General features: G+C 53.1%; 7 protein-coding genes across 7 annotated transcripts; 4 read left to right on the top strand and 3 right to left on the bottom strand.

Annotated features, from left to right (window-relative positions):
* Window positions 1-486: 486 nt before the first annotated feature.
* EI97DRAFT_44361 (uncharacterized protein) lies at window positions 487-1400 on the top strand. The gene has a single exon (XM_033799844.1). The coding sequence runs from the start codon at window positions 593-595 to the stop codon at window positions 1214-1216; it is 624 nt and encodes a 207-aa protein (XP_033654104.1). The 5' UTR covers window positions 487-592; the 3' UTR covers window positions 1217-1400.
* A 460-nt stretch (window positions 1401-1860) lies between these two features.
* Window positions 1861-2308, top strand: EI97DRAFT_44356 (uncharacterized protein). The gene has a single exon (XM_033799839.1). The coding sequence runs from the start codon at window positions 1955-1957 to the stop codon at window positions 2216-2218; it is 264 nt and encodes an 87-aa protein (XP_033654103.1). The 5' UTR covers window positions 1861-1954; the 3' UTR covers window positions 2219-2308.
* A 582-nt stretch (window positions 2309-2890) lies between these two features.
* Window positions 2891-5992, bottom strand: EI97DRAFT_494101 (uncharacterized protein). Its single transcript, XM_033802379.1, has 9 exons — window positions 5508-5992; window positions 5429-5454; window positions 4917-5378; window positions 4708-4872; window positions 4531-4648; window positions 4125-4459; window positions 3985-4073; window positions 3731-3935; window positions 2891-3669 (listed from the first exon to the last, which is right to left on the bottom strand). The coding sequence occupies exons 1-9, from the start codon at window positions 5646-5648 to the stop codon at window positions 3060-3062; spliced, it is 2151 nt and encodes a 716-aa protein (XP_033654102.1). The 5' UTR covers window positions 5649-5992; the 3' UTR covers window positions 2891-3059.
* A 283-nt stretch (window positions 5993-6275) lies between these two features.
* Window positions 6276-8999, bottom strand: EI97DRAFT_418572 (DNA repair helicase rad25). Its single transcript, XM_033796958.1, has one exon. It carries the CDS (start codon window positions 8942-8944, stop codon window positions 6506-6508), a length of 2439 nt encoding a protein of 812 aa, XP_033654101.1. The 5' UTR covers window positions 8945-8999; the 3' UTR covers window positions 6276-6505.
* Window positions 9000-9156: 157 nt separating this feature from the next.
* Window positions 9157-12528, top strand: EI97DRAFT_433390 (uncharacterized protein). The gene is made up of 8 exons (XM_033798381.1): window positions 9157-9342; window positions 9408-10026; window positions 10075-10172; window positions 10219-10461; window positions 10508-10861; window positions 10907-11150; window positions 11200-11708; window positions 11762-12528. The coding sequence occupies exons 1-8, from the start codon at window positions 9247-9249 to the stop codon at window positions 12272-12274; spliced, it is 2676 nt and encodes an 891-aa protein (XP_033654100.1). The 5' UTR covers window positions 9157-9246; the 3' UTR covers window positions 12275-12528.
* Window positions 12529-14736: 2208 nt separating this feature from the next.
* EI97DRAFT_442484 (S-adenosylmethionine decarboxylase) lies at window positions 14737-16397 on the top strand (the record flags this gene model as incomplete). The annotated part of the gene is made up of 2 exons (XM_033799761.1): window positions 14737-14857; window positions 14908-16397. The coding sequence occupies 2 exons, from the start codon at window positions 14737-14739 to the stop codon at window positions 16395-16397; spliced, it is 1611 nt and encodes a 536-aa protein (XP_033654099.1).
* Window positions 16398-17084: 687 nt separating this feature from the next.
* EI97DRAFT_442483 (uncharacterized protein) lies at window positions 17085-18677 on the bottom strand (the record flags this gene model as incomplete). Its single annotated transcript, XM_033799760.1, has 1 exon — window positions 17085-18677. The coding sequence occupies one exon, from the start codon at window positions 18675-18677 to the stop codon at window positions 17085-17087; it is 1593 nt and encodes a 530-aa protein (XP_033654098.1).
* Window positions 18678-19167: the final 490 nt, after the last annotated feature.

The raw sequence follows: 19167 nt of genomic DNA, 5'->3' as shown, positions 1-19167 counted from the left end.
CTATTTTGGGAATACGGAACCGTTGAGAAAAGGTGGGTAGCAAAAGCTGGGTGGAGACGGATTGGGGGGGAACGGTTTTAATAAGTGTACTTGGTGGCTGCGGGGAAATACTGGGAGGGATTCTGGTGCTTTTGCAGGAATACATCCGATGGTGTCTCGACTTCTGGAACAGCATATTGGGATAGAGAGAAAAAGAACAAGTTTCGATATGAAGCGAATGATGGAGGAGACGTTATCAGAGCAGTGATAAGGAAAGGATCCCCCGGTCAAGCTCGAGAGACGCAAACTGCGTGAAGGGATGCGATTTCCAATTGCAGATTGATGCCACCCTCCACTTCGACTTTTTACACAGTACCTCCTCCTCCCACACCCATCCATCATCGGTCATCTGGATTTCTCGGCGCCGGCGCATTTGGAGAAACGATCCGCGCATTTCTCTCTTGCAGTGGTCACCACGAACACCACGGTAGCTAGACTACCTCACGCAATTCCTGCGAGTTTATCTCACAGCGCGATCCATCCTCCTACTTGGAACCTACCAACACTACCACACCATCCCGTCTCCATACCAACCACAACTCCACCAACCACCATGAACACCACAAACAGCACATTCACCTACCAAAACGCCCTCTTCCCGCACAACCCCTCCCCCAACGCCTCCGCCTGGACCTTCCCACCCCCCGTCCCCGCTCCCTTCCTCCGCAAATGGATCGAGGATTTCTTCTCCACGAACAACCCCTCGCGCACCCCACCGACGGCAGAATCGCCAGAGCAGAGACCCCAGCAGTCGTACTACTTTGAGGTGGAAGCCACGAAGAGCGGGATGGGTGGGAAGCAGGGGGAATTTGGGAGCGCGGAGAAGGTGGTGAGGGTTGGGGATGTGGTCGAGTTGGCGTGGGTGGGTGGGAAGGGGGATGCAGAGGCGGGGACGGAGACGACGCAGGGAAGGAGGAGGAGGAGGGAGGGGATGGAGAAGTTGGGGGATGGGACGAGGGAGGAGCGGGTCGTGAGGTTGAGGTGTGTGGTGTGTAGTTTGGGGATCAAGGAAGGGGGCAGTGTGGGGGATGCGTGTGAGAAGTGTGAGTTCCTGCTCCCTTTTCTTCTTTCATCTTTCTTCGTCTCTTCCCAGAGTCAAGCTTCGCACGTCCAATCTCTTTTCTACCTCATGACTTTGCAGATCCTAGCAGACTCTGCTTTAATGCCGCGATACTGACCCACTATCTTTCTCCTACCCCAGACTCGGATACCTCGCACTTCTCCCCCTTCACCGACATAACGCCCTCGCATCCCAACCCCCCCGCATACCTCTACACCATCCCCTCCCTCTCCAAAACCTTCATCCCGCCCGACGAAGCCGTTGGCTTGTGCTACTTCATGCTCAGCGACGCCTACGGCGGCATCACTTGGGACTTTACGATCCCCTTCCCCGTGGCGCAACGGAGTCGGGCGGCAGATGGGCAACCGGCGTGGCTATGGAGTAAAGACGTGCCTGGCGGAGTTGCGGATGCGTCGATTGGGAAGCAAAATGTAGGTGGAAGTGAGCAAGGCGAAGGGAGGGGAGCGGGGTTAAGCAAGGGCGCGATCAGTGGGATTGTGCTGGGTGTGTTGGTGGGGATTTGCTTGTCTGTTGCTGTAGGGTGGATGGTGTGGATGAGGGAGAGGGGGAGGTGGAAGAGGAAGAGTGTGGGAGGGTCGTTTGGTGGGGATGGGGCGGGCGTGGAGTTGAGGGGGAGGCGGGAGAGGGGTGCCGTGGTGAGGTGTTTGGAGACGGAGAGGGATGAGCTCGGGGAGGTGCCGCCGGCTTATCATGAGGTTGTTCATGGGGAGAGGGGTGTTGGGGTGTGAGGAATAAGGAGAAGAGAAGGGAGCAGGGAAAAGAGACCAAAAGAGGGACAGTTTTCTGAGCAGCTGGAAAGAAGTTGGAACTCGGCGGCGATACTGAAGATCCTCGATGGCCAGGGTCGATTTCACGAAGGGCTGCTGCGTCGTCACTGCTCTGTTTATTGTCGAGTATGCAACCGGCCGTGCATTCGCCAACATGAGCGATTGGAAAAACCGCCCAGCACAAGTGCGAACTCGACCGGCGAGTTCTACCTCAAACATTTACCGGGACGGGTCCATCACTACCCGGACGAAGCAAGGAGGCATCATGAGTGAGAAGACAAAGGTGGAGGATTACCGAGACTTTTGTTATACCGAAATCAGTCAGTCTTAGCGACGGGGCGTCCGGGGTAGTAAGCATTCAGACATGCAGCTTTCGGGAGACATACTTCGAGGAGCAATATGAGGCCTGAGGCCTCAGTCTTGAAACATCGAAGTTTACGCCATTATGCATAATGCCTTGGAGTAAACATTTAGCTCGCGACATGGTGCAATTCTCTAAACGTTGCTTCTGTCACCATATCGCTTCTCTACTCTGTGTTATTCTTACGGTGTGAAGTTTCATGAGATATGGCAAGAGTGCTTGGATTTTTGGGGACAACAGCATGGTGCGCTCATGTGAAGCTCGCGTGGCAGTGCGGAAGACTGGGATAGCTATATGGCCGGCTTTTACAAAGAATCTAGTAGTAGATTTTTTTCGCATAATCAAATGCAACTGATGGTCCTTTGTAGACGCACTCCGTAGAAAGGGCGAGCTCAGTGTTGATGCAGGATTATTTGAGCAAGCAGTGCGCCAGTACGACTTCCTGAGATTTGCTAGGGGAATTAGAATATGTGTGTATTCAACCTTATACTGGTACTTGCCCAGAATTCGATGGTTTTTTCATTGGGTAAGATAGCGTTGTAGTAGTACTGGAGGCAGGCTACGGAAAGGCGGCATGCACACCCGCGAGCAAGCAATTTGACAGAGGATTAATGAATATTGTGAGGTTGCTACCTCTAGGTGATAAAACCGGCAACTGCATTAATGCAACATGCAGCAAACAACACTCGTGGTCCTCGCCTCAACACCCATCCCATGATCTGAACACCTCTCAACAACCACTGCGCAGCGGTACCCCTTCTCCAGTAAACCCACGGCAAGACGATCCGTCCCTTCCTTCCCCACGTCTACTTCACGCTTCCTCTGTATCCCTCTCCCTCTCCTTCCCTTTCCCCTTCCCAAACGTAAAAGCCTCCCACTGCGCAATCACCGCATCCATCCTCCTCGCCTCCAAATCCTCCACCGCATCCCGCGTATCAGCCACATACGTACTCCTCACCAAGCTCCTCGCCTCCCTCGTCCACTCCTCACTCCTATACCTCTCCACCGCCTCCGTAATCTCCCTCGGCAACCTCACATCAAGCGCCAGACACGCCTGCGTGAGCAACCGAAGCAGCGGCTGCGCGTAGTATATGAATCCCGATATGGCGCTGACCGCTCGCAGGCACGTCAAGAGTCCGAGATACGACTCGTGCATCTCGAGGGATAGGTGGGACGGCTTATCGGCGGCGATTTCGTCGAGGCAGCCGAAGCTGGTGATGACGACGGGGTGCAGGATGAAGGTGATTGCGTTTTGCCAGCCGTGGTGGACTTCGTGGAGGGTGAGGAGGCGGCGGAGGGATTTTAGAGAGGTTGAGTAGATGGATTGGGCGCGTGGTGCGTGTGGAGAGGGAACTTCTTTGGTTGAATTCTGGCGGAGGAAGGGCCGCATGAGGCGGATGGTGGAGGTGTGGTAGATCATGCTGTGGAGAGTTAACTCTTTGATTCTGTTTTCTTACCTGAGAAACATTGTGTGGGACTTACGCAAAAAGAAGATTCTCTGGTGAAGTGTGGATGCTGGGGTCGAGCGCGGCGGGTCTGTCGTTCCACCACGACTTCAAACGGAGGTACAAATCATCCACTTTTCCAAACGACGAGGCAGCAGGTCCAGCTTCGATATCGATCTCTGACAGCACCTTGGAGACATCCAACATTATGACTTGCCGAGCGCATTCAGACCGAAATAGCACTACGAATCCATTAGCTACTTTAACACGATATTGCCATGAACATCTAACCTTCTTCATGATCCGCACTATGACCTGGAATGCTGTCCGGCGGCGGTGATGTTAAAATGACTGGGATTGAATAGGTGAAGGACATTGACCTTTCTCATTAGCGGTCTCTCATATGCATGTCATGCACCATAACTACTCACATTTGGAAGTTGAACAGGCTCCAAGCCGTCACTGCTCGCACTCTTGACCAGTCATCCTGACTCACATCGACCGGACATTGCGCCGCTGCGGTATGTTCAGACTCAGCGAGGCCCAGTTCACGTGCCATTTGACAAGCTTCGAGGAGAAATTGATGGCCGTCTTTATCTCTGCCATTTTTACCAAGTACGAGGAAAAGGATCATGGCAGCTTGAAGTCTCGGTAAACTGATGCGAGTAGTCTCAGCGTCCCATAGCCGTCTCGCCTCGTTGTAGAAGTAGGTGATGGCATTGTCGGTGAATGGTTTGGATCTGTCTTTGACTAGCGGCGAGTGAAACTGGCAAGCGTCAGCAACACTACGAAATCTTTAACACGGAGGATCAGAGCTCGAAATTGGATCAGACGCACACCTGCAGCAGCCAATACCGTATTGACAAGAAGTTCTGAGCAGAAGGCTTTCTTGCCACTGGCCATGTGCTCCAGGAACAGGTTCCAATCCAAGAAATGATAATATCTGTATTCGCACCTGGGATTCCAAGCCGCGTCAGAAGGGGTTTCCACGGACATCTGGCCTGTAGGACCAACCTATGCCATTGAGTTAACAGATGGGCAGCAAAATCTGCATCGTCTGTCACGCTTGTCCAATTGATTGCTAATCTGAGCCTTGGATCACTAGCCTGTGAGGCCACGGATTGCTCTGACATTGTGTCCATTGGACTGCGAGAAGATGAGCCTGAGTTAGCGGCTACACTGAGTGGGTTAACGAGAGAAATCAGACTGCTTCGGACCCTTACCGAGCCGAGACATTCAATGGAGGTACATATCGACGCTTCTGGCTCATGGGTATCTCTAGATCTCGCCCAAGAATGCTGTGAGGGAAGCGCGGAGTGTTTGCAAATGACGGATGTTCAAAGTCGACAGACTGGAGCGTAGCACGTATTGACGGTAGCATAGCCGCTTCTAGTTGTTCCGGCACGGTCGCGGGCTGCTGGTTTTCAACGGAAAGACCACCATAACGAACGGAATCGGCAAGCTCCCGGACGTGTTGCGAAGGATTGGTGTCTGGGTCACTCTGCCTGATACGCCGCAATATTTCAAGGGCTTCTTGCTCCGGCCTAAAGCGCAGGAAATCATACAGTTCCCGCAGATTGGACAGCTCCCCTTGCATCTCTTCGTTCTTGCGCTTCATCGCCTGCAATGGTTTTTCGTGGGGTCCCACGTCGTAGACACAGTCAGTCTCTTTGAGGGCGCAGCACCTGCTACAGATGAGCCATTGTCTGATACATGTAGGAAGGCTGATAGCAACCTGCATGTTGGACGGAGCCCATCGCACTGCAGGATGGATGTCAGTGGAATTCAGAAAAGCAGTGCATACTGAAGACGACCTTTGATTTGCGTTTGCGACAGGCGGCACATGCCCCCAACGTTACAGTCCTTTTCGGCTTCTGAGTCAAGGGCCTGCTTTGCGGTTGAGGGGACTGTTCTTGATCCATCGGCGCAGGTTGCAGTGGGCGGAATGTCGCCATGTCAATCAGTTTTCTGCAATAATGCTAGCAGGGCTGGCTATGTATATAGGAGAATGAACTTCGGTTCACCAGCATATCGAACTCTAGAACCATACGCGTGATACGGGAACAATCGACTGAATGTCGACAAGGAGGTACTCGCGAGGGAAATTCGAGTAGACACGGTGCTTGCTCACCCGTGGCGGGAGGACCCAGTCGAAGGGTAGGATTCCGCCATACTCGGAATAGGTGGGGATAAGACGGTCCGCGGAGCACAAGGCACAAGGGAACCTGCAGCGGCGGAAGCCGTCACAGCCGACCGGAGAGGAGTTGCGCTGCTCCTGAACCAACCAGATCATAGATTCTCTGAGAGCGTTGCAGAGGTTACGGAGCACTTGCTCCGAGCACACTCATCAGCTCTCTCTCGGATTCGGGTTGGCGTCCTGGGACATTCGCGTTCACCGCTCTGATTCCATAAAACTTATGCTAACGTCAGTAGGTGACGGCTGCATGCTGCCGGATCAGCAAACCCTAGAAAAAAGCGACGAATTTGCAAGAAGAGCAGCGTTTAGAAAAGCTGTCTTATGAACAATCGGCAAATTAGTATACCGAGCTCGCTTCTTTAGTTCAACTGAATGTCTTTGTCATCTCGATTCATTCTTCGGCCAAAGTTCAATTCGAAAAATACACATGTCTATATCCTATTTGAGCAAAGGCCGTACTCCCAGTACATTTGACGAGCTTGAAGTGACAGCAGCTTTTCAATTTCCCATTAATGACGTGGCCCATTCTCCAAATGGCAGACCCTAAACGCCACGCTATACCGCAAAAGACAATACATATACAAACTGGAAACACAGTCAGCGAGCGGACCTACCCTATAAGTCCGCCGCCTTGTGTTTCTTCATGTTATTATAACCCGATTGCAACTTGCGGAGATAGGCGTTCCTGACACCCTTGGTTTTGAGCTCCTTGTTGCGGCTCTTTTGGTATTCAATATAAGCCATGTCCTGGCCACCGGACAACTCCGATAGCGTGCCAGCCGTCCTGCGCGCTCCGGTTTTCTTCTTCCGACCGTCTTTCGACGCAAACTTGCTCTGGAACATGTCTCCAGAGATCTTCTCTTCGGCCAATTCGGAGTCCTTAGCGAGCAGGACCTCCAAAAGGAGTTCGCGCCTCTCCTGCGGTGTATGAAAAGCAAGATCGGTCCGTTGCTCCAACCCCTCCAGTTTTGTGATGACCTTGAAAGCATAACCTTGATCCACAAGGAAAGCTTGCCGTTTGGAGGAGTAGTACATCTCGTCCGTATCCTTTGAAACAAGAGAGTAGAAGAACGCGTTGAATCCTTCATCATTTCTTCGCTTAGCGCGCAGAATCCTGCCGAGCCGCTGGGCCTCTTGACGCCGCGAACCGTAATGCGAGGAAATTTGTATGAGGCACGTGGCTTCGGGAAGGTCCAAGCTGGTGTCACCAATCTTGGATAGAAAGATGGTGTTCACCATGTCGTTATGCTGGAAATTTTCCAAGATGCGGAGTCGCTCTGCTTGCGGGGTCTGCCCGTAGATGAAAGCTTTATGCAGTTTTGTAGCATATCTCTCTAATGCCCAGACGTTGTCGGAGAAGACGATGATCTTGTCTCCGCGCTTCTCGTGGTAATCGATCAGGAATTGGCATGCCTGGAACTTTCTTGGATTCATGACCGACAAGAGCGACCTCTTCTGCACAGTCGAATTGGGTTTAAGCCATTCGGTGTAGAATTCCGGCGTCATTTGACACCACACCTCAGCACATTGCACTCTGGCAATGTGACCTTGCTCTGACAACTCTTGCCAATTCGCTTCGTAGAGTTTCGGCCCAATCAGGAAGTTCAGGTCCTCGATCTTGTCATCCTCCCGGAGCAGAGTCGCCGTGAGTCCCAACTTGGCGTGCGAAGCAATGGAATAGGTGACGCGTTTGAAAATGTTTGCAGGCACAACATGAACTTCGTCTGCAATGAGCAAGCCCCATTCACGACTCCGGATCCAATCCATGACCTTCGCTGAGTCGTATGAACGAGGGCGCTTGGAAGTAATCATGGTATAGGTGCTGATGATGATGCCTGCATCCCGGGGAAACATGTTCTTGCTGTCCGCGGTAAAGACGGCGATGTCCTCGGGGTCAATGTTTGACCACTTGAGGAATTCTGCTCTCCACTGAATCACTGACATGGCATTCGTGCAAAGAACAATCACAGACTTCTTCACACCGCAAGCGGCCGTGATTCCGACCAAGGTTTTGCCAGCTCCGCAAGGTAGCACGATGATGCCAGACCGCGCCCGTGAGTTAGAAAACATCTTACTCAAAGCCTTCTCTTGGTAGTATCGAATTTGGGCATGGGGTCGCAAATCTATATCAAGGTTGGTGTTATTCTCGTCATTAAGGAAATCGTATTCCTCAGTGAGCGGTAGCCCTATGACCTGGCAGCGTTTGATGACCTGTTCTCGTTTTTCGCTCTGAATCTGGAACGAATGGACTTGTGCAACTTCCTCGTCGTCATCCTCTTCCCTCAGAGCGGCTATCATGTCTCCAGGATTCGCGGGTTCTTGGGGATTCGCAGCATGCGGATCTGCGGAAGACTGAAGACGTTGATTGGCCCCAGCTGCCATTTTAGTCCCTGGTATAGCCATTACACCGATTTTTGGCGCAGCCTCCTTGATTAACCCATCTGTATTGTCCGCTCTACACGCGGCGATTTCAGGATCTTGCAAAAGCTTTTGCAGAATCTCGGGGTCGTCGCTCTCGATATACGACAGGGTCTTTTTCAGTACGATCTTCGCTTTACCAAATGATGATGTGGATCTTTCAATGTACGCTATCACAGACGGCGAAAGTGCCGACTTCGAATATCTGTTGAGTCTCTCAATAATCTCCTTGCTGGAGTGGCCGACGGATACAGCGGCGAACAGACTGTGGGGGGTCAGTGAGTACTCATGCATGCGCGACACCCGTGATTGTGGTTCGGCAATGTTGATCAGGAAGTCCTGCGCCTCGTCGAAGAGCGGGTTGAACGACTCCAGAATGATGCGGCCACCGTCGTCAATCCAGAGCGGCCGATTCGCGTGGTCTGGCTTGAGTGGCGCATCCCACTGATCAGACTTCTTGAACAGGAACGAGGCGGCATCTGTCTGGTGCTGTGCCCGGGCTCTCTTGCTCATTGCCGCCACATCAAACGACTCTTTCAGCCGGTCCAACGTTTCCTGATCACTCAGGGCCTCTTCCTCCATCGACTCGAAGCCATCGTCCTCAACGACGGCTTGGTTTTTCCGTTTCGGAGGCATGACGCAGTCGGGAGGCGAAAGAGCGTTGACGTTGAGGGTCGAGCGAGCGGAGGTGTTGTAGCTGAGAATGGAGGTCTGCAATGGAAGACTGAAGTAGCAGGCCGCCCGTCAAGCTGACTAATGCTCGTTAATCAGCACGGGCACCGCCACTGGCATAAGCCACACTTTTTGATAGGAAGGCGGGCGAGTACTGGATTCGACCTTGATTGCGGGCCGCATCAACGTTACGACCATCTCTGTCCCCGCTCAACACTGCTCACCTCTTCGCAAAGCAATGCGTGGCTAGAGTGGCATGAATCCTCATGGGCGCTTCCGATTCGAAACTCAGCTTCAAGCAAGGCATCTTCCGCCTGTCTGAGCCCAAGCAGATTCCCGCCGATGATGCATACTGGACTGGCGTATGCACATCCCTCGTCCTCGTTGAAGACCCAGGCAATGGCTATGCTAACCAAGAATGTGACAGTTTTGGGAGCTGCCCGAGTCGAGCGAGGATGTCTTCTCTCTATTCTCCGCGGCTGATATTCGCCGTACCCGCGACAATAACCTCGCAAATCTAGAAACACTTATACTTGCCGTCAGCTCACGACTCAACGTCCTCCGCCACCACCCTTCGTTCCCCGATCCCGAACTCGCACCCGAGCGTGACGCCCTCAATTGTATACGGGTTCTCACTCGATTGTTGCCTTTCATCTATGAAGCCGATCATCTAGAATCATGGGAAGACCAGTTCTTCTGGGCCACTCGGCGAAGGCGCAGCCGGCGGGGTCAGGTCGCGCGCTCAGAAGTCCTCTTTGACGAGGAAGAGACAGATCAAACGCCAGATCTCCCCGCAGAACCAGAGTTTGAGAAGGCGAGGCCGTTGGCGGAGGAGATCATCGATACATTGATAGACCTGTTGTTTTTCTCGGAGTTTACGCTGCCCAAGGCACCTCCGGGAAAGAACAAGGTGACCTACGCAATATGGCAGAGTGGAGTAGGCTGCAACACGCCTGTCGCTTCAACTAAAGAGCTTGAGAATAACAGGACGGAGATATTACGCCTGTTGCTGACTTTTGCAAGCAAGTCCATGTATATGCCTGCGAGTAGGTCTTTAGCAATCCGGTTAGAGATGCCATTGACCAGCTGTTCAGATATTCTGCCCGTCAAAGGCGTCAAGGCCATCACGTACATGGCCACATGCGCGGATAAGCAGATCGTACTCTCAGTTCTGTGCTCACTTCTAAACACTGTCCGTAACATCCTATCTCCCCATATACGACGCTGACCATTTATAGACGCTGAAGTACAACCCTGCGTCATGGCGGGTGCCATACGATCACGTCGTGTTCAAAGACCACAAGCAAATTCTCGTCACATACTGCCTTCAACTATTACTGGTCTTGATACTATACCCCATCCCTGAGCCAGGTAATGGCCCACCTCCCAAAAACTTCTACCGACATTTTTTGGGACGCCTGCATCGCCCGCAGGACTTCCAATTCCTCGTCGATGGGATGACTAGAGTCTTGAACCAACCGGTATGTTTCCGCTACCAGCACCTTGCTTTGGCTAATGTCTTCAAAGCTGCAAGCCACGGCATCATATCTTCCAGGGAGCCACAAGTCGCTGACATGGGCCCCGGAAATGATAATGCTCTTCTGGGAAGCCCTGCAGTGCAACAAACGATTCCGCTCGTTCATTATAAACACTGATCGCGCCCACGACTTCGTCGTCTTGGTGCTCTACTACGCGATTGATCAGCGCAATGACCCGACGAAACAGGGGGTCGTCAGGATGTGCATCTTTGTGCTTCAGACCATGAGCGTGGAACCGAACTTTGGGAAGAGTCTAAACAAAACTTTTGAGGGCCAGGAGTCGCTCCCAGCAAGCATTCGGATACCCAACTTCCATGGCACCTATGCCGATTACCTTATCACTGTATGTTGACTTGCTGTGTGCCGGCTCATATACTGACCCCGCCAGTCAATCTATACACTCCTCACTACAAGCAAGGGCAAACTTGATGCGATCTACCCAGCTCTCCTTGCCATTATCAACAACATCGCCGCATACGTACAAAACCTCGGAAGGGCGCCAAGCTCCAAACTTCTTCAGTTGTTCTCCTCAATGTCTTCGCCGAGCTTCTTGCTCGCGAATGAGAAGAATCATACTTTGCTTCAATCTCTACTCGAAGCGCTTAATGCAATGATTGAGCATCAATATCAAAGTAAAACAGTCCATTCCCCGGCCTACTCGCCTTGCTGATCTTTTGGTAGAAAATCCCAACTTGGTATATGCAATCATAAGATCACAAAAGAAATTCCAAGCCCTAAGAGACTTCACGCTTGAAAGCGGCCAGGAAGAGATCGAGCGGCAAAACCAGTTGCGCAAGGAGCATGCTAATGAGCAGCGACGAGCTAATTCCATCGACAGCTTGAGAAGCCCAACCACTCCACGTACGCCATCACTTAGCGATGTTCCCGAGGAGAACGGTGCATTCGCTATAGGCGACGATGACGACTCTGATGGCGAGGGCGAGCACCGAGTTTCAGAGGCTCCCCGATCGCCAGTCCATTCTACTGCAGGTGGCTCCAGGAGCGTGTCAATAGCCTCCTCTGCAGACGAAACAGTACCACAGCAATTGCGCGGCATGTCCGAGAAGGCGCGCGGTAAAATGCCAGTAGGACAGCCAGCGTTCTCGCGCCAGAACAGCACGACTTCCCTCAACAGCATTAGTACGCCCAATCTCGGTCCCAACGGATCCTTCATGCCTACTGCATCATGGGTATGTTTCTGTAGTTCCGCTCCAGCTATACGCGACACTAATCTTATCCCCAGATCGAAAGCTGGTTGCCTACCCTCCCCCTCCACACTCTCCTCATGCTCATCTCCGAACTCTCCCCCCACTTGCCATCCTCAGTCTCCGACCCCTCCACCGCCCTAAAAGTCATCCAGTCCACTCCCGTTCGCGGCATCGAACCCTCTCCCATTCGTGTCCACCTTTTCGAATGGTCGGCTCTCTCCCTCGGTTGGTACGAATCCCTACTGTGGGGCTTCGTTTTCGCCTCCGAGATGCTGGTTTCTAAAGGCACGGTCGGAGTCTGGAATAACACCAGTATCCGATTGTTCAAGGTGCAGGAAGCTGCGGTGCAGACGCCGAGCCTGCTCGCGCCGCGGGGTGCGGTAGATGCAGTGGGGAGTAACCTTGTGCAGCGGATTGGAAGCCTGAATCTTGGGAGAGGAGGGGGAGGGGGTGGTACAGGTGGAGGAGCGGGCGAAGTGACCGCTCAGAGACACAGTGGCAATTCCGGGCAGGCGGCGGCGCCACCTATGAGCGTTAGGGACGTGTAGGTGCGTCTTCCAGGACAGCTTTGCGGACAGCATTGTTATGGAGTGGTTAGGAAGATAAGGCAAGGCCTGGAGTTACATAGGAGGGGTGGCGGGTGGCTAGATTCTACATTGTTATCGTCAGATGCCACCGAGTAGTGTTTATGTCAGCATACTCCCGATAACTATGTGATTGTCTTACAACTCTTCTTGTGTTCTTCGTTGAAGAGAAGTCCACTAGTATATTCGAAGCATCGTATAGCTCGTTGAGGTTAATTCATATGGGTGTGAAAAAGAGCATCAAACCATGAGATTAGCATGGTTCGACAGAAGGTCCATCTTCGCCATTGAGGCCAGGCGAAGCCGAACAGATCTATGGAGCTCCGCTGGACTTCGACGAAGTATTGAACTGGGCCATATTGAAATGGTTACCTGGACCGGAGAGCTGGTAATTTCCGTCAGTGCTGCGTATGATTAGCTCTTTGGCAAAATGACAGTGATGGTTGCGCCGCACAACGCATGACACGGAGTCCCTCAACCTTCTCAACAGCCTACTCTCCGCTTTCTCTCCAAATCTCCTCGTCCCAAGAACGCAACAGTTGCGGCGCACTCATTATACCGCGCATGTGAGGCTCAGCAACCTGGGGCACCGCGTACAGTGTCGCTGGCATGGAAAGCGGCCAACAAACTCGTGCCTGATATGCGCGAGTGTCAGGACGTTGCTGTCACACTTCCCTGGGTCTCAATTTGCCATTCCAGGAAGGTTGAGCGTCTATTCGGAGAGCCTTTGTGTGCTAAAAAGCGTCGAAAACAGCTATAGGTATATGATCAAGTTGCTATGCGTTTATAGCAGGCTAGGACCATGAGTTCCAAAGTCCGGCGGCGGGAAGAAGCATTAGGACATGCAGTGCGTGTTAAAGACTACGAATTGAATTGCGGAGACAAGAAAGGGGACCGTGGTTGCGGCTATCAAGTTTGCAGGAGAGAATGATGGGGCGACCGGTAGCGGCAGATGGGGACCAGGGCTGGACCCGATGTTAATCTACGGTTGGGCGGGAGTGCTGCAGTGGTAGGGTTGATGGTTGTTGGGCATATGTACAGTGCGGATTACTGTATGATCCTTTTCTGTGATGAGGGCGTTAAAATGCTTCTAGGTGGAGATTTTGGAAGGCAACAAGATTACCCTGCCCATGGTGGATAGCATTCTCCAGGGACTGGCGATGAGGTGGTTGTCAAGAGGCTCTCCTCGGTCCATCTTCGTGCAATTGGTAGCAGGAATAGCGAAGCAGCTTTTCCCTGTGGAGGGTGAATAAACCGTGAAAAAATGCATAATAAGCTTAGACTATAATAAGAGATCGCAAGCACTATATATCTGGAGTAAGGGCCAGGATGTGGGAAGTGGACCGCTTACATAATCCCTCCTTTCACAAGCCGCAACTGAAATCGTCGATCGTTGGGCGTTCCTAGGGAAAAGCGGGAAGTCGTGGCTTGGCAAGCGAAAGGCGGGGGCACGGGCCAGCCTCGTCAGAGGGTGATGGGGAAAGAAAATAATTCACGCACGACACTTCATCACTCATTCACACCCCCTCACCTCACACAAAACCCTCACGCTTCTTTGAGTTTTACGCTCTGAGACTCCACCAAAGCTCTCCGAGGAACTGTCCAACTGCTGTCGGAACACAGCAGCCGAAGCTTCAACCATCTCGCAGCAATACTTCCGTGAAAGTTTGCACGTGTAGCATTTACCTAACCACCTGGGAAGCTCTTGGGCAGCCATTGCTCACTTGCACACTTGCCTTCCTTGCGTGTCCGACCTTGAGAGCTTTCTGATGAAAAATCTCGCCTGGGTTTTCACAAATTAGCAACTCTGCCTAGGCTATAGCAGCCCGCAGCTTTCGTTTCCCCTTCTACCCTCTTCCGCTTTCCATGCGTCGCGAGGACCTGGTACGAATCCTATCCAAGCCTGCGAAGTAAGCCGTCGTACCTCTTTATTCTTTGGATCCTTGGATTTTTGAGAACAAACTTTGTCAGATCATCTCGAAGTTTTTACTGACCCCGTCAGGCCCAGATAACACCCGCTACCAACGTCCGTCTAACTCGAACCCTCTATAAACATATAAGCAGATCTCCTCGTCTGCTGGACCCGATACTTCCACCGGGTATCGGAATCTAGTCGCTCGAGGACCACAACCGTCTGACACCATTTCCCGGCGCAAAGCCTCGTTTATTCCGCTCTCCGCCCGACCTCCCTAACGCCCTTTACGGACGTTCCCTACCAGTACACTTCTGCTGCTGGCACACGCCAGCTCCTTTCACTTTTCCGCTTCCCGTGGGCCTTCTCTTCTCAGGCGGACACCGCATTGTTCGTCTGGGTGGCAGATTGTGCTGCACATTTCCCTGTCAATCAGCCAAGGCTCTGGATCACGACCTGACAGCTTACAATCGAGCTCCTGAACTTGTCAGGTGCTTCTTCGGTAGCTCAAGACATGGTCAGCATCGAAATTCCGAAGAACTATACGGCGTCGCCATCGTCGCATATTGGCACCCCTCATCTAACTATCAATAAGGAAGCCACCATCGACCTTGACTCGACCAATGCCTTCGAAGGTACGCACTCGCGTCGCTTTCTTCAAGGAGTATCGCTTACATGGTTACAGGACCGGAGAAGCTCTTGGAAGTATGGTTTGCCTCGTCGGCTACCGACTTGCCGGGCAAGGCCAGTCCCCTGGGCCTGAAGGCCGTCTCCGCTGATGCTTGGAAAGGCATGCTGGACCTCGTCAACTGCAAAGTCCTATCCGTCATTGAGTCTGAGCACGTCGATGCCTACTTACTCTCGGAGTCAAGCATGTTCGTCTTCCCTCATAAGGTTGTTCTCAAGACTTGCGGCACCACCACTCTTCTTTGGGGCCTTCCTCGCCTGCTGGAAATTGCTGCTCTGGACGCTGGCTTTCCCCATATTGCTGCGCAGCCTGAACGTGGCATCGCAGCGGCGGCAACCCCGTACCGCGTCTTCTACAGTAGAAAGAACTTCCTCTACCCTGATCAGCAACGTGGACCACACCGCAGCTGGCGCGACGAAGTCCGTTATTTGGATCAGCGATTCCAGGGTGGCAGTGCCTACATGATTGGCAAAATGAACGGAGAGCACTGGTATCTCTATATTACCGGCCCTGATACACGGCTCACCCCACCGCCAAGCCCAATTATTGAGGACAACAACATTCCCGAGACGGAGACTAAGTACATCAACTACCCTACGCGCTTGCTGCCTGAGCATGTCACCGAGGAGGAGGAAGACGAGACCTTGGAAATTCTCATGACCGACCTCGATGAGAAGAACGCCCGTCAGTTCTATCTCGAGGACGCGAGTGCGGTCGCGGAAGGTCGCTTTTTCCAAAAGGCTCGTGAAGCTCGCAAGGCCGCTATCCAGAGCCTTGGCGCCATTCCAGAAGAAAAGTGCGAGAGCTTGGGCGGCTCCACTGTCCTCAACTCGAACGCTACCACCCGCCCTCAATCGGAGGACAACTTCGATGTTTTCGAGCAGACCTCATCGGACCATTCTGGATTCACCTCTGACGACGACCTTACCTTCCCTGAGGAACTGACCACTGAAGGCCACACTCTTGGTACCGTTGTCTCTGAGGCCTGCGGCCTGGCGGACGTATATCCCACATCAAAGTATCCGGACGCTCGCATTGACGCTTACCTCTTCACTCCGTGCGGCTTCTCTGCCAACGGCGTCATCCCCGCGCCTGGCGGCGCCGTCAATGGCGCCAAGAAGGGCTCCGATGCTACCCACTACTTCACGGTGCACGTCACGCCGGAGCCGCAATGCAGCTACGCCTCCTTCGAGACCAATGTCCCGGCCCACCAGTGCGGTCGCGAAACGGTCGAGGTGGTTGAGCACGTCGTGGGCATTTTCAAGCCCGGCCGCTTCAGCGTGACTATCTTCGAAGCGAAGCGTAACAATGAGGATGGGATGGCCGCGAAGAAGAGCAAGGGGATGGATTCCATCAAGGGGTATAAGAGGATTGATCGGATTGTGCATGATTTGGATGGATATGATCTTGTGTTTAGGTACTTTGAGAGGGAGGATTGGAAAGGGGGTTTGCCGAGGTTGGGGGAGGTCGGCTTTGGAGATCTGTAGGGCTGTGAGGGAGGAATTGGTAGGGTTGGATGAGGAGGTGGTGTTGAGTTTCCATCTTGATGACACTTCGTTTTCCTTTCATCCGTGGGGTCTTGGTTTCCTAGTTTTCTTTGACGACTAGTCCCTCTTTAGCGTGCAGGGTATTGGTCTATCTGTGGTTTTCTTGGACATTCGTTGTTCTGTTTGTGTGTGAGGAGTAAATTGATCCAAATGATAGTGACGGAAGTGGTGGCTGGCCTTGGTAGTAGCCGTCATTCGTTCCTTGGGTGCAGGTGTATTCCTCGGACATGCAGTCTGCAATGGACACTCTTTTGTATGATTCGATGAGTGAGAAGGGTTCGAAGTTCTCTGCACCGCTGCACAAAACCATGAAAAGAATGATGGGAAGTAGGATCTTTGGCAGGACTTTCTACCAGATACTACGAATTATATACTATATATCTAGATGTTCTTATACTGAGAGAGTGTATTGTTCGTGCGAGTGTCATATCGAATCGTGAAATCGTGAGTCGTGAGGAAAAAAGGTCGAGATGTCGTAGCGTCGTAGGGAATGTCGAGGGGGTATACGTTTAATTTATGGGCGAGAGGATGTGCGAAGAGAGAGACTGGGTCTTAGATACGCTCTTTATGCTCTTTTTGACAGCCGGAAGAGAGGATTCGTGCGCCGTGAGGTCATTAGAGAGACAACTAGACCACACTCACACCTCCCTTCTTTCGTGAAATTCCTTGCTGCTGCTGTCCAGCCAGACTCAGAACCTCCCTCAGTCTCATCTCCGCCCTCGTCGTCGCAGACTCGGATGAGACATCCGCATTAGTCCGATTCCAAGGAACCCAGGACGCGAGTGAGGAAAGTGTGCTCGAGCGTGGGCGAGTAACAGACATGCGGCTCATGCTTGAGAGGTTGCGACGATGTGTGCGGCCAGCATTAGCGTTCGAGTCGTTCTGTATAGTAAAGGAGGAGGTATTCGCCGCCGCGGTCTCAGAACGGGTCTCCGGCAGAGGTACATCGGTAATCGTCGACGAGAGATCCAGAGAAAGATGGTGTGATGGCTGCGGAGTACTTATCAGAGCCAAGGAGGGGATATTCGTCTGCTGTTGAGGCCGATCCGGGCCATCTGCTTTGGACGTGGAAGTAGAAGTCGCGTTGAACGTGTCCGCCCCGACCGTCTTCCTTCTACTCCTACCCCCACCGCTCGCGCCGCTAATCACGCTCTTGAGACTCCCGTAGGCGGAACGACTCTGGTCCTTCGTCGACGGTTCCCCAGCAACACTGAGTCTCTCGCTCGAGGAACTAGCTTCCGGCACCGCTGTCAGGGTATTCTCCCCACCCACACCCGCACCAGCAGCACCCCACCCCTGCGCACCCCTCACCACACCCACGCCTCTCCCTCGTCCAGACACCAACGCAGCTCTACCCACCACCCACCCCTGTCCTATGCCCGTCCCGGTTCCCGTGATGGTCCCCTGCGGTGGGAGATGGGCATCATATTCATCCGCCAAGCTGAGTCTGCTCCTCGCACAAATTTCCGCAATCGCGTCGATGGCGTCTCGAATCTCGGGGTCCACGGCGCGAAGGATGGCTGAGAAGGAGAAGTCGTCGACGGGGGGAAGTTGTGGCGTTCGGGAGCCCGATTGCGAGGCTAGACCTGCGGAGAGGTTGGACGGGTTCTGTGAGGATGTGTGGCCGTTCATGTTGATGGTATAGAAACGAGAGGAGGAATTAGAGGCTTGTGAGCGATGCCGACGCGGACCGGAATATGTGCGTACCACTACCGGTTGACTGGATAGTGTGGTGCTGCTCGATGTTGATTTGGCTGAAGACTTCCTGTTGTGATGTTTCGTGTTGCTGGAGGATGAGGAGTGCGATTGAAAGGCGGGCGCATTGAGGGCGCGTAGGGCGGCGGACTGTGTCGGCGGGAGGGTATTTGTGAGCGTAGTGGTGGCACTCGGCACGGAGCTTGTGCTTGTAGCCAGGTCCGAAGGTGTTGGGCCTTGTGTTTCGCGGGACGGTGTGTGAGCGACGATTGCGGCGACGAGTGGGGTGCTGTGAGGGGTGTTTGTAGGTAGATTTCCGTTTCTCCAGATAGTTGAGAGGGCAATGGATGGTCGAGTAGTCGTGGCGGGCGTCAATGTCGGAGGAATCGTCGTGGTGGGCGTGGAATCTCGTGGCGCATGGAGGTGGAGGAGAGGTGTGCGGTTTCCAGAATTGCTCCCGTCGTCTGTGACTGGTGTTTCAGACGGAGTGCCAGCCGTCGGCGAGGTTACCGCAAGGTCGGGCATCGTAGAACTCCGTTTATTGGAGCTGCGGACCATGCATGGCCGGTATGCAACTGTGGTTGAGCCTTTGTGGACGTGGGGATGCTTGTGGTCGAGGGGTAGTGTGCTGGCACAGCTGCAGCTGCACTTTGGCCTTGGCGGGGTGAATGTGTCCTACCACACGTCCAAGGACGAGCTGGCTTCTCGGAGAATTGTTGCACTGACGGCAGCTGTGGAGCCTGATAATATGGGAGTCGAGTGTTACTGGTCCCCATGGTACGTCGTTGTGTTTACTCGTAAGGTAGAACTTGTACCTCATATTCATCATGATCCACACTCCTACAATTATACACTGCTGGCAGGCATTCGACATCGAGCGGGACCCCTGCACATCGAAAGCCGTTGTTGAGGGTGTGCAGAAAGCGATAATGCTGGTATTTGCCTATGCATGCTGCTAGCAGTGCGGTAACACAGTTGAGACCATGTGGTCTCAGTTTCATCATCTAGTGAGGGG

This window comes from Westerdykella ornata (assembly GCF_010094085.1).
Source record: "Westerdykella ornata strain CBS 379.55 unplaced genomic scaffold EI97scaffold_10, whole genome shotgun sequence".
In the NCBI taxonomy this organism is placed as follows: domain Eukaryota; kingdom Fungi; phylum Ascomycota; class Dothideomycetes; order Pleosporales; family Sporormiaceae; genus Westerdykella; species Westerdykella ornata.
This window is presented reverse-complemented; position numbering and strand designations above follow the sequence as displayed.